General features: G+C 33.3%; 1 protein-coding gene across 1 annotated transcript in view; it reads left to right on the plus strand.

Moving 5' to 3' along the window:
• LOC139518888 (NADH-cytochrome b5 reductase-like) overlaps positions 1-15,427 on the plus strand; it is a 149,763-nt gene extending 134,336 nt beyond the window's left edge. Inside the window, exons 2-7 of the mRNA XM_071310564.1 lie at positions 1,416-2,270; positions 3,150-3,301; positions 3,956-4,043; positions 11,177-11,281; positions 12,080-12,283; positions 12,543-15,427. Coding sequence (XP_071166665.1) covers positions 1,986-2,270; positions 3,150-3,301; positions 3,956-4,043; positions 11,177-11,281; positions 12,080-12,283; positions 12,543-12,740 — 1,032 coding nt within the window. The 5' untranslated portion in view covers positions 1,416-1,985 and the 3' untranslated portion in view covers positions 12,741-15,427. The remainder of the gene's footprint in view (positions 1-1,415; positions 2,271-3,149; positions 3,302-3,955; positions 4,044-11,176; positions 11,282-12,079; positions 12,284-12,542) is intronic.
• Positions 15,428-16,527: the final 1,100 nt, after the last annotated feature.

A 16,527-nucleotide genomic window follows, 5' to 3' on the forward strand; every position in this document is an offset into this window, starting at 1 on the left:
TGGTCGACATGTTTCGCCAACAAGCTTGGCATCTTCAGGACAATATTGTACATGAAATCAAACAGTGAAGTACAAATTTTGCGGTTGTGCGGTTTGCCTGAACAATAGAGGTTGTTATGACGACGTTATAGATATAAATAGAAAGTAAAGGTGAAAGTAAAATAAGAATCTAGTATAGTTAAAAGAGAAAGTTAGTCAATAAAGTTATTAACGATGTGGTTATCTGCTATTCTTGCACGTCTGTGTAGTGGTCCTCATAGAAGTTTCTAGTGGTAATAATGATGAAATGATGGAAGTAGCTCATAAAATGTCAGTTCATTTCCAAATTGGACAACACCCCATTGGCTATCCCGTACCAATATTCAACTGGCTTCCCTCTGAGGGAGGTACTGCTTCCATTGAGTTAGTAAAAGGTGAAGTGTATGATCGCCGCAATTTTGGGAATTGTAAATCTTGGTAAATGTGTTTATAAAAATTAACTTTGCTAATAAAATGTCCGTGGATGTAGCTTTTCTTTATAAATATGGTTTGTGGTTTATGTGGTTCATCTTGGTTCTGGTTCCTTCCTTTTTTCTCTAAGTAAAATGCCTGGTATTCCGATTTACTTTGACTTTGTGTACTTATGTATGGTATGTAAATCTTCAGTGATGGACTGCTTCTTCTTTGTATGTTTCTGTGGTTGCTTCTGTTTCCAAATCTCTCCTTATTTTTTCTCCGTAACTGGTAATTTTCGGGAACGGATCGAGAACTTTTTAAATGGTCCAGTATTGCGTTCATGCTGTGTGGTTGTTAGGTACAACGCTAGTTTGGCAAAGGTGGATCCTCTCGGATGCAGGGGTTCACAGTCAAAGTAAACTTCAACTTAAAAAATGGTGAACCAACACCTGAAGTGGTTATCATGCGGTTGGGTAATAGCGGGGTGATAATTAATTAAAATCATGAAAATGATCTGAAACATGTCAAAAGGTTTTATTGAAAAGTCATTATTTATTCTTCAGTTTTGTCAAAATACCTGAGAGCGTCCTTCAAAGTGGATAAAACCCAGTTAGTTATCAATTTTCTATTTTTACCTTTATTATTATCATGATTATGTACTTATATATATAATTATAAGTTTGTTGAATGATTCAAAATATCAACAATATGCACATGATATACTTGTCTCGATTTTGACGATGAACAAAATGTATTATGGATTTACTTACCATGAATTTTTATATATATATATATACATTGTTGGGTTGATGTTTAGACGAGTTGTATATATCATGTATATACATGTAAGTAGTTTTTTTCCAATAAACACATTACATGAAAACAAAAGATAACAGCTTGTTCCTTGCGTTATATTAAAGTAATTAATCATTATCTTAAACAAGTGTGTGTGCTTTGATATCTTACTTTGATATTTGTAGATAAATGGATACCTCTGTATCATCATCAAATGGTAAACGAAAACGTGAGGACGAAGATACAAAGGGAGATAATACCAATAAATGTGTTGTCGAGGAGGGATTTTCTTGGTGGACAGGTTTGATGTACGATATGCCGAAATCCATGACAAAACCACAACCTGTGGACAAAAATTCAAAAAGTTGATGTCTACTTAGTATTAGGACTTATGTGCTTAAAATTTTTAATTGTATGTTTGATGTGTTGATTTGAATCTTTGTTTGAATTTTTTTTTTTTCTGAGAATTTTTGTATCAAACCATTAAATGCTTTTTGTTTCTTTCTGTCAATGCATCCCTAACATTACGTGAATTAGCTAAAGAATCATCTTTCTATGCATTTTATACACAAATAGGCACATATACACTTATCAGCATTTAAGTGATTCGTATATATATGACTTGTAAACAAAAAGACTTGTTAGTGTTTATTAGATACTTTTGTCCTTAAAAAAAAACAAAAAAACTTATTACCTTGAAAATAAGGACCATTGGTAAGCTGTAAGCAGTAACTAGAATTATTACAGTCAAAGTGATGGAAAATATTTACAAGGATCCTTTGCCAGAATGTTCATTTACTAGCTCAGGGAAAATTGTTCCAGTGCAACAAGAAAAGGACACACTAATAACTGTTGAAAATGTTGAATTGAATGATTCTGCAATTGACTTCCCATGCAAGCCAGAGAAACCTTCAGACACTGATTGTTGTGGATCAGGCTGTATTCCATGTGTGTTTGATATCTATGACCAAGAAATCAAAATATGGGAACGTGAATGTTCCAGACTAAGAAATAAAGCTGTACCTGGTGAGGATGACTTGGTAAGAAATTTACTTACTCTGAATTTATAGTGTATATTGGAGAATGGGACCTCAACATAGGATTTATTGTGTCAAATATTATCTCTGTAATGTGTGCATTTTATGTGAGTTGATTGCCCGATTCAAATTTGAAATTAGATAAGGAAACCAAAAATAAATTTTTAATATGCAGTTTTACTGATGCCTATAGCCCTCAGAAGCAGTACCAGTAATCCATCTTTTGCCCTGTGTTTTTTATACATGTATCTGTCAGTTTTGTAATACTTAAGTCTTTACGTCGGGCCTTGTATAACAGATTTTGTAAGAGTTCTTTAACTGCTTTGTCTATTATTTCCTATTTCATAATTAATTATTAGGGCCCTTTCTAGCTTGCTGTTAGGTGTCAGACAAAGCTTTGTGTTTAAGCCTGTACCTTGACCTAAAATGGTTTACTTTTATAAGTTGTTACTAGGATGGAGAATGGTCTCATTGACAATCATACCACATCTTATATCTATATAGAGTTTCATTTCAAGTCTGGTAATGCAAGGAATTGGAAAGTATAAAAAGTAGATGTGGTATGATTGCCAATGACACAAATGTCTACAAGAGATTAAAATGACACAGCCATTAACAACTATAGGTCACCGTACGGCCTTCAACCATGAGCAAAGCCCATACAGCATAGTCAGCTATGAAATGCCCTATGAGTGTTTGTTTGTACTTGGTAGACTCTTGGTACTGTTGTACTTAAGTTGTATGGTAACTTTTTTCATCATTCCCACTTCAATTATTTGGTAAAATCGAATCAACAGAAATGGAAGGTACAATGTATGATTCACAATATGATAACTATTAACATGTATATATATGTAATTAAATGACAGTTTATAATTTCAGTATAAAGAGAAGTCAATGTTATCAGAGTTGGAATACAGAAAGTTTACAATATCTCAGGTTTGGCCAGAGACAGAAGATACATACAGATACAGATTCAAGCTTCCATTTGACAGAGATCTGGGTTTACAGATTGGTCAGCACATCATAGTCAGGTTGTGTCTCTATAGCAAACTTAATCTTCGACATTTAACCGTTAAAAATTGTGAAGTCAATAGTCAAGGTCACCTGTAGGTTATGATGATATGCAATACTAGCTCACAGAAATTTCATACCAAATATCTAATCTTATGTCAATGTCAAATCATAAAGATTCAGGAAACACATATATGTCAGACATGAACCAAAGACAACCACTGAACTACATACTGCTGACTTGTAACAGGCACATAAAGAATATGGCAGGCCTCCACTTACCTTGGACAGTGGTGTAATAGTACAACATAAGAACAAACTATAAGAATCAGTTGAAAGAGGCTTAACTCATCAGGTTGATACATAGAAAAACACCAAACAAAAACACATACAGGACATGTCTTGGCAGGGTAAATATTCATTCTTCACACCTTAAGTAACAAAAAAGACACTAAGTACAGATCTGAGAGTACTAGCAGTTATTGACAGCTAGTTCATAGTTATTGATAACAACTCATATTTTTTTTTATCTTATATGTTATATCTTAAAACATGCATTCTTGTTATGTTTATACAGTATTTTAAGCAAACAAAAATGACTTTCTTTCACATTTTGATCTCTCATCTGGACTCTGTGCACAAATAAGTAACTGTAACTAAATGCTGTATTTCAGGGGAAGAAGTTTAAATGAAACAATTACAAGACAGTACACACCAATAACTGACATTACAACCTCTGGTTATTTTGATCTTTTGATAAAAGTATGTATCAATATCTTATATGGTGTTCGGATGAATGATCAACTTAGTAATGCTGAAAAAATGTCTCAGCCTCTTGCATATGATTCAGGGTATCCAGACTTTACTCTAGTAATATTTAACTTATTGTCTATGACCTATGGCATTCAGACTGGGGTCACCATTGTAGCAGGGCTATTTAACTTTAGTCTAGTAATATTTAACTTATTGTCTATGACCTATGGCATTCAGACTGGGGTCACCATTGTAGCAGGGCTATTTAACTTTAGTCTAGTAATATTTTACTTATTGTCTATGACCTATGGCATTCAGACTTGGGTCACCATTGTAGCAAGGCTATTTAACTTTAGTCTAGTAATATTTTACTTATTGTCTATGACCTAAGGCATTCAGACTTGGGTCACCATTGTAGCAGGGCTATTTAACTTTAGTCTAGTAATATTTTACTTATTGTCTATGACCTATGGCATTCAGACTTGGGTCACCATTGTAGCAAGGCTATTTAACTTTAGTCTAGTAATATTTTACTTATTGTCTATGACCTATGGCATTCAGACTTGGGGCACCATTGTAGCAGGGCTATTTAACTTTAGTCTAGTAATATTTTACTTATTGTCTATGACCTATGGCATTCAGACTTGCGTCACCATTGTAGCAGGGCTATTTAACTTTAGTCTAGTAATATTTTACTTATTGTCTATGACCTATGGCATTCAGACTTGGGTCACCATTGTAGCAGGGCTATTTAACTTTAGTCTAGTAATATTTTACTTATTGTCTATGACCTATGGCATTCAGACTTGGGGCACCATTGTAGCAGGGCTATTTAACTTTAGTCTAGTAATATTTTACTTATTGTCTATGACCTATGGCATTCAGACTTGGGGCACCATTGTAGCAGGGCTATTTAACTTTAGTCTAGTAATATTTTACTTATTGTCTATGACCTATGGCATTCAGACTTGCGTCACCATTGTAGCAGGGCTATTTAACTTTAGTCTAGTAATATTTTACTTATTGTCTATGACCTATGGCATTCAGACTTGTGTCACCATTGTAGCAGGGCTATTTAACTTTAGTCTAGTAATATTTTACTTATTGTCTATGACCTATGGCATTCAGACTTGGGTCACCATTGTAGCAGGGCTATTTAACTTTAGTCTAGTAATATTTTACTTATTGTCTATGACCTATGGCATTCAGACTTGCGTCACAATTGTAGCAGGGCTATTTAACTTTAGTCTAGTAATATTTTACTTATTGTCTATGACCTATGGCATTCAGACTTGGGTCACCATTGTAGCAGGGCTATTTAACTTTAGTGTAGTAATATTTTACTTATTGTGTATGACCTAAGGCATTCAGACTTGGGTCACCATTGTAGCAGGGCTATTTAACTTTAGTCTAGTAATATTTAACTTATTGTCTATGACCTATGGCATTCAGACTGGGGTCACCATTGTAGCAGGGATATTTAACTTTAGTCTAGTAATATTTTACTTATTGTCTATGACCTATGGCATTCAGACTTGGGTCACCATTGTAGCAGGACTATTTGACTTTAGTCTAGTAATATTTTACTTATTGTCTATGACCTATGGCATTCAGACTTTGGTCACCATTGTAGCAGGGCTATTTAACTTTAGTCTAGTAATATTTTACTTATTGTCTATGACCTATGGCATTCAGACTTTGGTCACCATTGTAGCAGGGCTATTTAACTTTAGTCTAGTAATATTTTACTTATTGTCTATGACCTATGGCATTCAGACTTGGGTCACCATTGTAGCAGGACTATTTGACTTTAGTCTAGTAATATTTTACTTATTGTCTATGACCTATGGCATTCAGACTTGGGTCACCATTGTAGCAAGGCTATTTAACTTTAGTCTAGTAATATTTTACATATTGTCTATGACCTATGGCATTCAGACTTTGGTCACCATTGTAGCAGGGCTATTTAACTTTAGTCTAGTAATATTTTACTTATTGTCTATGACCTATGGCATTCAGACTTGGGTCACCATTGTAGCAGGGCTATTTAACTTTAGTCTAGTAATATTTTACTTATTGTCTATGACCTATGGCATTCAGACTTGGGTCACCATTGTAGCAGGGCTATTTAACTCTAGTAATATTTTACTTATTGTCTATGACCTATGGCATTCAGACTTGGGTCACCATTGTAGCAGGGCTATTTAACTTTAGTCTAGTAATATTTTACTTATTGTCTATGACCTATGGCATTCAGACTTGGGTCACCATTGTAGCAGGGCTATTTAACTTTAGTCTAGTAATATTTTACTTATTGTCTATGACCTATGGCATTCAGACTTGGGTCACCATTGTAGCAAGGCTATTTAACTTTAGTCTAGTAATATTTTACTTATTGTCTATGACCTATGGCATTCAGACTTGGGTCACCATTGTAGCAAGGCTATTTAACTTTAGTCTAGTAATATTTTACTTATTGTCTATGACCTATGGCATTCAGACTTGGGTCACCATTGTAGCAGGGCTATTTAACTTTAGTCTAGTAATATTTTACTTATTGTCTATGACCTATGGCATTCAGACTTGGGTCACCATTGTAGCAGGGCTATTTAACTTTAGTCTAGTAATATTTTACTTATTGTCTATGACCTATGGCATTCAGACTTGGGCACCATTGTAGCAGGGCTATTTAACTTTAGTCTAGTAATATTTTACTTATTGTCTATGACCTATGGCATTCAGACTTGGGTCACCATTGTAGCAGGGCTATTTAACTTTAGTCTAGTAATATTTTACTTATTGTCTATGACCTATGGCATTCAGACTTGGGTCACCATTGTAGCAGGGCTATTTAACTTTAGTCTTGTAATATTTTACTTATTGTCTATGACCTATGGCATTCAGACTTGGGTCACCATTGTAGCAGGGCTATTTAACTTTAGTCTAGTAATATTTTACTTATTGTCTATGACCTATGGCATTCAGACTTGGGGCACCATTGTAGCAGGGCTATTTAACTTTAGTCTAGTAATATTTTACTTATTGTCTATGACCTATGGCATTCAGACTTGGGTCACTATTGTAGCAGGGCTATTTAACTTTAGTCTAGTAATATTTTACTTATTGTCTATGACCTATGGCATTCAGACTTGGGTCACCATTGTAGCAGGGCTATTTAACTTTAGTCTTGTAATATTTTACTTATTGTCTATGACCTATGGCATTCAGACTTGGGTCACCATTGTAGCAGGGCTATTTAACTTTAGTCTAGTAATATTTTACTTATTGTCTATGACCTATGGCATTCAGACTTGCGTCACAATTGTAGCAGGGCTATTTAACTTTAGTCTAGTAATATTTTACTTATTGTCTATGACCTATGGCATTCAGACTTGGGTCACCATTGTAGCAGGGCTATTTAACTTTAGTCTAGTAATATTTTACTTATTGTCTATGACCTATGGCATTCAGACTTGTGTCACCATTGTAGCAGGGCTATTTAACTTTAGTCTAGTAATATTTTACTTATTGTCTATGACCTATGGCATTCAGACTTGGGTCACCATTGTAGCAGGACTATTTAACTTTAGTCTAGTAATATTTTACTTATTGTGTATGACCTATGGCATTCAGACTTGGGTCACCATTGTAGCAGGGCTATTTAACTTTAGTCTAGTAATATTTTACTTATTGTCTATGACCTATGGCATTCAGACTTGGGTCACCATTGTAGAAAGGCTATTTAACTTTAGTCTAGTAATATTTTACTTATTGTCTATGACCTAAGGCATTCAGACTGGGGTCACCATTGTAGCAAGGCTATTTGACTTTAGTCTAGTAATATTTTACTTATTGTCTATGACCTATGGCATTCAGACTTGGGTCACCATTGTAGCAGGGCTATTTAACTTTAGTCTAGTAATATTTTACTTATTGTCTATGACCTATGGCATTCAGACTTGGGTCACCATTGTAGCAGGGCTATTTAACTTTAGTCTAGTAATATTTTACTTATTGTCTATGTTGTAGGGCATTCAGACTTGGGTCACCATTGTAGCAGGGCTATTTAACTTAAGTCTAGTAATATTTTACTTATTGTCTATGACCTATGGCATTCAGACTTGGGTCACCATTGTAGCAGGGCTATTTAACTTAAGTCTAGTAATATTTTACTTATTGTCTATGACCTATGGCATTCAGACTTGGGTCACCATTGTAGCAGGGCTATTTAACTTTAGTCTAGTAATATTTTACTTATTGTCTATGACCTAAGGCATTCAGACTTGGGTCACCATTGTAGCAGGGCTATTTAACTTTAGTCTAGTAATATTTTACTTATTGTCTATGACCTAAGGCATTCAGACTTGGGTCACCATTGTAGCAGGGCTATTTAACTTAAGTCTAGTAATATTTTACTTATTGTCTATGACCTATGGCATTCAGACTTGGGTCACCATTGTAGCAGGGCTATTTAACTTTAGTCTAGTAATATTTTACTTATTGTCTATGACCTAAGGCATTCAGACTTGGGTCACCATTGTAGCAGGGCTATTTAACTTTAGTCTAGTAATATTTTACTTATTGTCTATGACCTAAGGCATTCAGACTTGGGTCACCATTGTAGCATGGCTATTTAACTTTAGTCTAGTAATATTTTACTTATTGTCTATGACCTATGGCATTCAGACTTGGGTCACCATTGTAGCAGGACTATTTAACTTTAGTCTAGTAATATTTTACTTATTGTCTATGACCTAAGGCATTCAGACTTGGGTCACCATTGTAGCAGGGCTAGTTAACTTTAGTCTAGTAATATTTTACTTATTGTCTATGACCTATGGCATTCAGACTTGGGTCACCATTGTAGCAGGGCTATTTAACTTTAGTCTAGTAATATTTTACTTATTGTCTATGACCTAAGGCATTCAGACTGGGGTCACCATTATAGCAGGGCTATTTAACTTTAGTCTAGTAATATTTTACTTATTGTCTATGACCTATGGCATTCAGACTTGGGTCACCATTGTAGCAGGGCTATTTAACTTTAGTCTAGTAATATTTTACTTATTGTCTATGACCTAAGGCATTCAGACTGGGGTCACCATTGTAGCAGGGCTATTTAACTTTAGTCTAGTAATATTTTACTTATTGTCTATGACCTATGGCATTCAGACTGGGGTCACCATTGTAGCAGGGCTATTTAACTTTAGTCTAGTAATATTTTACTTATTGTCTATGACCTATGGCATTCAGACTTGGGTCACCATTGTAGCAAGGCTATTTGACTTTAGTCTAGTAATATTTTACTTATTGTCTATGACCTATGGCATTCAGACTTGGGTCACCATTGTAGCAGCGCTATTTAACTTTAGTCTAGTAATATTTAACTTATTGTCTATGACCTATGGCATTCAGACTGGGGTCACCATTGTAGCAGGGCTATTTAACTTTAGTCTAGTAATATTTTACTTATTGTCTATGACCTATGGCATTCAGACTTGGGTCACCATTGTAGCAAGGCTATTTAACTTTAGTCTAGTAATATTTTACTTATTGTCTATGACCTATGGCATTCAGACTTTGGTCACCATTGTAGCAGGGCTATTTAACTTTAGTCTAGTAATATTTTACTTATTGTCTATGACCTATGGCATTCAGACTTGGGTCACCATTGTAGCAGGGCTATTTAACTTTAGTCTAGTAATATTTTACTTATTGTCTATGACCTATGGCATTCAGACTTGGGTCACCATTGTAGCAGGTCTATTTAACTTTAGTCTAGTAATATTTTACTTATTGTCTATGACCTATGGCATTCAGACTTGGGTCACCATTGTAGCAGGGATATTTAACTTTAGTCTAGTAATATTTTACTTATTGTCTATGACCTATGGCATTCAGACTTGGGTCACCATTGTAGCAGGGCTATTTAACTTTAGTCTAGTAATATTTTACTTATTGTCTATGACCTATGGCATTCAGACTTGGGTCACCATTGTAGCAAGGCTATTTAACTTTAGTCTAGTAATATTTTACTTATTGTCTATGACCTATGGCATTCAGACTGGGGTCACCATTGTAGCAGGGCTATTTAACTTTAGTCTAGTAATATTTAACCTGACACCTTTAGAAGGTCTGATTCAGACATTGTAAACTTTGATCTGTTAACATTGAAGTATGGCATTCAGAAATCAAAATACAGTAGTAATATTTGACTTGTAAACTATTTATTAGGGAATTCAAACTCTACTTCTGTAAACTACGGCATTTCACCTCCAGTAATATTTGGTCTTGTAGTAGGGTGTTCAGATTTGATTGCACCATGGGTAAATTATGACGTTGTAATTGGTTAAACAAATTCATGCAATTCCCCCTATGAACCTGTAGGGTGTTAGTAAATTTCATATGGGTTCATGACTTCATATCTACTGTTGATATTGACCTTATTTATTGCTGTTGTTGTGAGTCTTTGTTTATTGTTCAAAAAAATGTGGCAAAAATTCCCATTTGCGATAAATTTATTAAACAGTTCACTACTGACCCCCCTACAGAACATAGAGGTGAGTAAAATCACTAGGAGATTTGGTTTTGACCTCACCCCCTTTGTTTTTTACTAACCCTCAATAAATAAGTATAGGATCAATAGTGACCATATAACTTATAATGACAGCTCACCTTTGTTATATAAGCATCTTTATTTATCGAAATTTCAAGATTATGACAGAGAAATTCTGCACTTCACAAGATTTAACCAATTTATCTAATGTCAATTAATTTTTCTGACACTGTCTTCTTTTCTATTGAGATGCATAAAAGTACATTGTGACATGTTTTCAATGTTCAATCTAATTACGACCATTATCATTCCAAATAAAACCTGACTTAAAGATTGGAGTAAAATCTGTTAGAATAATTTAACAAATTATTATTTTCAACCATGGTCATTATAAAACCATTTGAGCATTTTTGAATTCAATTCATCAAGCTCACTAAAGCTTGTATGACAAAACAGAAGTATGTTAAAGCTATTTTGTTAACCAATTTTCTCAAATTTGTTTGACCTATGGAAACTAGCAGTAGATCTAGTGAATTGTTGTAAGTATTTGGCAGATTTGTATAATTTGAAATTCTAAATATTTCAGATTTACAGAGATGGAAAGATGTCAAAGATAATCCGCCACTGGAAAGTTGGAGATGAGGTAGACATTAGAGGACCTTTTGGATCACTGGATTATACCCCTGGAAAAGTAAATACACTTTAGTCGTCTGTCTGTCTGCTGTCTGTCAGTTCATCAATCCGTCAATCTGGCAAATCAGTTTTCCATTTTTATGACCCATCTAGGATCCACCTACGATAGTAGAGGGGCATTATGTTTTCTGGTCTGTGACTCCGTTCATCTGTCTTTGCGTCCGTTCATCAGTCTGTGTGTCCGTTCATCCGTCTGTGCGTCCGTTCAGGTTAAAGTTTTTGGTCAAGGTAGTTTTTGATGAAGCTGAAGTCCAATCAACTTGAAACTTAGTACACTTGTTGCTTATGATATGATCTTTCTACTTTTAAAGCCAAATTAGACTTTTGACTCCAGTTTCATGGTCCACTGAACATAGAAAATGAAAGTGGGAGTTTCAGGTTAAAGTTTTTGGTCAATGTTGTTTTTGATGAAGCTAAAGTCCAATCAACCTGAAACTTAGTACATATGTTCCCTATAGTATGATCTTTCTAATTTTAATGCCAAATTAGATTATTACCCAATTTCATGGTCATGGAACATGGAAAAGGATAGTGCAAGTGGGGCATCTGTGTACTTTGGACACATTCTTGTTTTTTCATGCTTGAAGATATTGATTTTATATTTGATATTTGGTGTACATGTATTGTTTTATCATGACAAGCTACAGATCAATTTTGAATTTTGTTCAGGTCTGATAATTTTGTACAGAGTTATGGTCCTTGGACTAAGAGTTCACTCAAATAATCAGTTTTACACACATTTTTTCGTTATGCTTAAAGATATAGATTTGAAAATTTGATATATTTTATATTTCAGTACAGATGTATACTGATGCTAGCTGTAGGTACAGGCATTGCTCCAATGTCTCAGGTTATACAAGGTATACTGAACAATGAAGAAGATGAAACGTTTATACACCTTCTCTATGGCTGTCACACTTATAAAGATATACTGATGAAGACAGAATTAGATGGGTGGGCAGGCTACTGGAATTTCTCTGTTACATATGCTTTAAACCAGGTTAGTATTAATCATGTCAGATAAAATGATCTTTGGCGTTTTAACTTTTTTAACTCAGGCATCACTGATAAGTTTTCTATAGATGAAAGGCATGTCTGGCATACAAATCAATAAATCTGGTTGAACAAATAAACCAGTTGAAACAATCCATTGAAACAATTCAATTTTTTCTTGATTGAAATTTTGCACTTATTTTTACACTGAAATGACCTGACTTTGTTATACTTTGAATAAGCAGACCTTCTACTTTATATTTCAGGAACAGGAGAAGAATTATCAATATGGAGATAAAGTTTGTGAGAGAAGAATTGATGAGACTTTGATACAACAGGAAATCAGTGGTAAAACTATGGATAAGTTCATGATTCTAATTTGTGGAACTAGGTCATTTGATGAGGATATAATGAAATGCTGTGATAATCTAGGATTTAATCAAAAACAGATGTTTAAATTCTAAATAATACTCTCACCTTAGATAACTGTTCACTGGTTTCATATGTTTACACCAAATTTAGGTTCTCAAGGGAGACAACTACATACTACTAATTGAAATGTGATTAACAACTTTTCGGAGGAATTATCTTATGAACTAGACCATTGACAAGTCTTTAATTACTTCTTTCCAACACCTTTAGGTCAACCAGTGTGTAATTTCTTGAAACAAAAAATTAGATTCTTGATGTTGATATCATTTGTAGGAGAAAAACAAATGAACAGATTAATTTTAAACATGTTTTGACGATACACATTTGCTTTACATTTCCTATATAATATTTATGTAAAAAAATAATATTGAGTTTGCAAACTTCTGTCTGTTATCCTTTGTTTTGCTTATAATGAAACACCTCCTAGATTTTGGTGGGGTTCATTTTGCTTTGATTTTAGTTTTCTATGTTGTTTTTATTATTTGTCTGTTTTTATCTTTTTTTAGCCATGCATTGTCATTTTGATTTTTATCTATGAACATGACTGTCCCTCTGGTATCTTTAGTCCCTCTTCTATTACTATGATACAGAAAATAAATACTGCCAAGATTATGTAGAGTTATCTCCCCTATTCCATAAGACTATAAGACTATAATACATGTACTATAAATTAGAAAAAAATGTTACTTGAAGCTGCAAGAATTGTAACAGGGCTACAAATATTTAAAAATAAAAATAAAATTAACGGAAAAAAATGGATCTCTTCAGGACTATGGCAGAAAAAGAAAACTGCAAATGTTTTATAAAGCATGTAGCTGAAACGTCCCTAATTATCTTTGTAATTCCACCATAGATACAAAGAGCGAACAACAACATATCATTTAAGAAATGGTGACATACTATGTTACCTATTTGTAGACTTTTGAAAATTATTGACTCATTCATTTCTTTAACTATTAGGCATTGGAATAGATAAAGACATATCTGTACAAAAAACAGACATGTTATCAAAATTTAAATATAGATTTAAAAAGAGTTCTGGATAAGTTGATAAAATGGTACCGTCTTTGCCTTTGATACACTCCACACAAACACACAGAGAGAGTGACACAAACACACAGAGAGAGTGACACAAACACACAAACACACACTATTTCTATATTGTTTGTTTATATGTCTTTTAAATTACTAATGTCTGATTGGAATTATGTAATAATTAATTTCGTATTTGTATGTTGTGATTGATTTTGTATCTTAGGAGAAGACAATCTTAGTTGGACTTACTTGTTTCTATTGATTCCTTTTCATGATATTTTGCAAATAAAATATGTTTAAATTTAATAATAATTTATTTTTGAATGTAACTCGTCTTCTGATTGGCAGATGTTGTTTTGTTTATCAGCTCATAGGCATAATTTTGTCATGTGGCTGTGACGTCATCAACATTTTTCATGGTTTACTCCGTTTAAAAAGGAATTTAGAATTAAATTATAAGAAACGACTGTAATATTTTTCCTTTCTATTTGAAATAACACAAATACAAATAAGTCTACATGACCAAAATGGTCAGTTGACCCTTTTAGGAGTTATTGCCCTTTATAGTAAATTTTTAACCATTTTTCGTAAATCTTAGTAATCTTTTACAAAAATCTTTTACAGAAACCACTGGGCCAAATTAATCCAAACTTGGCCACAATCTTCTTTGTGGTAAATTGTTTTAAAAATGTGTCAGATGACCCTGCCATCCAATCAAGATGGCCACCACATCTATAAATAGAACATAGGGGTAAAATGTTCCAATGGGCCAAGTTTATTACAGATGGAGATAATTGTAAGCAGCAAGAATGTTCAGTAAAGTAAGATGTACAAAAACATCACCATCACCAAAACACAATTTTGTCATGAATCCATCTGATGCCTTTGTTTAATATTCACGTAGACCAACGTGAGCGACACAGGCTCTTTAGAGACTCTAGTTTTTGTTTGAATTTTTTGTCTGAAAGAAATGAACTACTAAATAAAAGTGTTCTTGGGCCAACTTTTTCTCAATGAGGCCTTTGCTTCACAAGAGAAATCATAAACTCACAACATCTGGTCAGAGTCTCAAATACTTTATTTGAAATTAATACATGTTTTTTTTGTATCTCACTGAATAAAAAAAGTAAGTTGCATTCATATTTTATATAATATTTGATTTGTCTATCTGCCACCTGTGGGGATATCAAATCACTGTAGAGTTAGATTTCCTTAGTCCTGGTGGGAAAATCATTGTAAACACAATAATATCTGGTTTGAATTCAAAACTATCGTTTATTTGTATTTAAATCCAAATGATCATTAATTTGTATTTGAATTCAAAAAGGATCGTTAATTTGTATTTAAATTCCAAATGATTGTAAATTTGTATTTAATTTCAAAATGATTATTAATTTGTATGTAACTGAAACTGAGTAAAGACATCTAATTGACAGGTATTCACTCAATACTTTGAATTGCAGTAAAAGTGCACAGTACGTTAGTACTATTATAAATGACAAAATTAATTAGTTTTCTCTTTCACCTGGTTGATCTGTATATAATATTGTCTATAGACATTTTAAAACTTATTTATAGAATGTCAGTGACAAGTAATAATTCTAGCTTCATTGAAATTGTATTGTAATCATCAGCTATCAATGGTAACCTGAGCATTCTTCAATAAAACCATTTAATAATTAAATAGGAATTTATTAACCAACATTTAGGTTTTATTTACATCAATTGGATGCTTGTTTGTTTTCTCAACTTGATGTCCTCTTAATATGGGAAAAAAACTTTGTCAAAATAAGTTAATTGTGAGTTTGACTTTTAATTTAACTGCTGACCTTGAAAATCCGTAAGAGTCATATAGATATAGATATAGGAAGATGTGGTGTGAGTGCCAATGAGACAACTCTCCATCCAAATAACAATTTAAAAAGTAAACCATTATAGGTTAAAGTACGGCCTTCAACACAGAGCCTTGGCTCACACCTAACAGCAAGCTATAAAGGGCCTCAAAATTACTAGTGTAAAACCATTCAAACGGGAAAACCAGCGGTCTAATCTTTATAAACAAAACGAGAAACGAGATATGTTGTTATACAGTTTAATTGGGTGCCACATTAATATGTTTTTATGCAGATCCTTGATCTCAGTTTTAACACTAATCCTTGACCATAGTTTTAACACTAATCCTTGACCATAGTTTTAACACTAATCCTTGACCATAGTTTTAACACTAATCCTTGACCATAGTTTTAACACTAATCCTTGACCATAGTTTTAACACTAATCCTTGACCATAGTTTTAACACTAATCCTTGACCATAGTTTTAACACTAAACCCTTGACCTTAGAAGTCCATAGAAGTCATTTTACTCTCATTGATGGCTTCTTAGACATGTAAGAGGGGTTAATGCCCTTTGATGACAATTTTCTACTCATTTTTAGGTTTTTTGTCTATTATCTTGAACTGTATGGTAAAAAGGTAGATATATTTAAGTGGCAAAAATTATCAGCAGTACAGAATAAGAATAAGAATTTTATTAGTCTAAAATCCAAACAATAGGTTTGTTACTAAAATACACAACAAAAACAAACAAACAGACAGACAGGCATATTAATTACAAACATGTAGCATTGAAAGAAAAACAAAAACATAGATTAATAGTATTAATTATAATACTATTTTTGACAGCATACCTCCTCTTTAAAATTATCAATACACAAGATGTACAAAAAATGTCCTATGATTTCTTACAGGAGATATTGCCCCATAAATGATTATTAGTCACATGC

The sequence above is a fragment of the Mytilus edulis genome, chromosome 1, assembly GCF_963676685.1.
Source record: "Mytilus edulis chromosome 1, xbMytEdul2.2, whole genome shotgun sequence".
Lineage (NCBI taxonomy): Eukaryota > Metazoa > Mollusca > Bivalvia > Mytilida > Mytilidae > Mytilus > Mytilus edulis.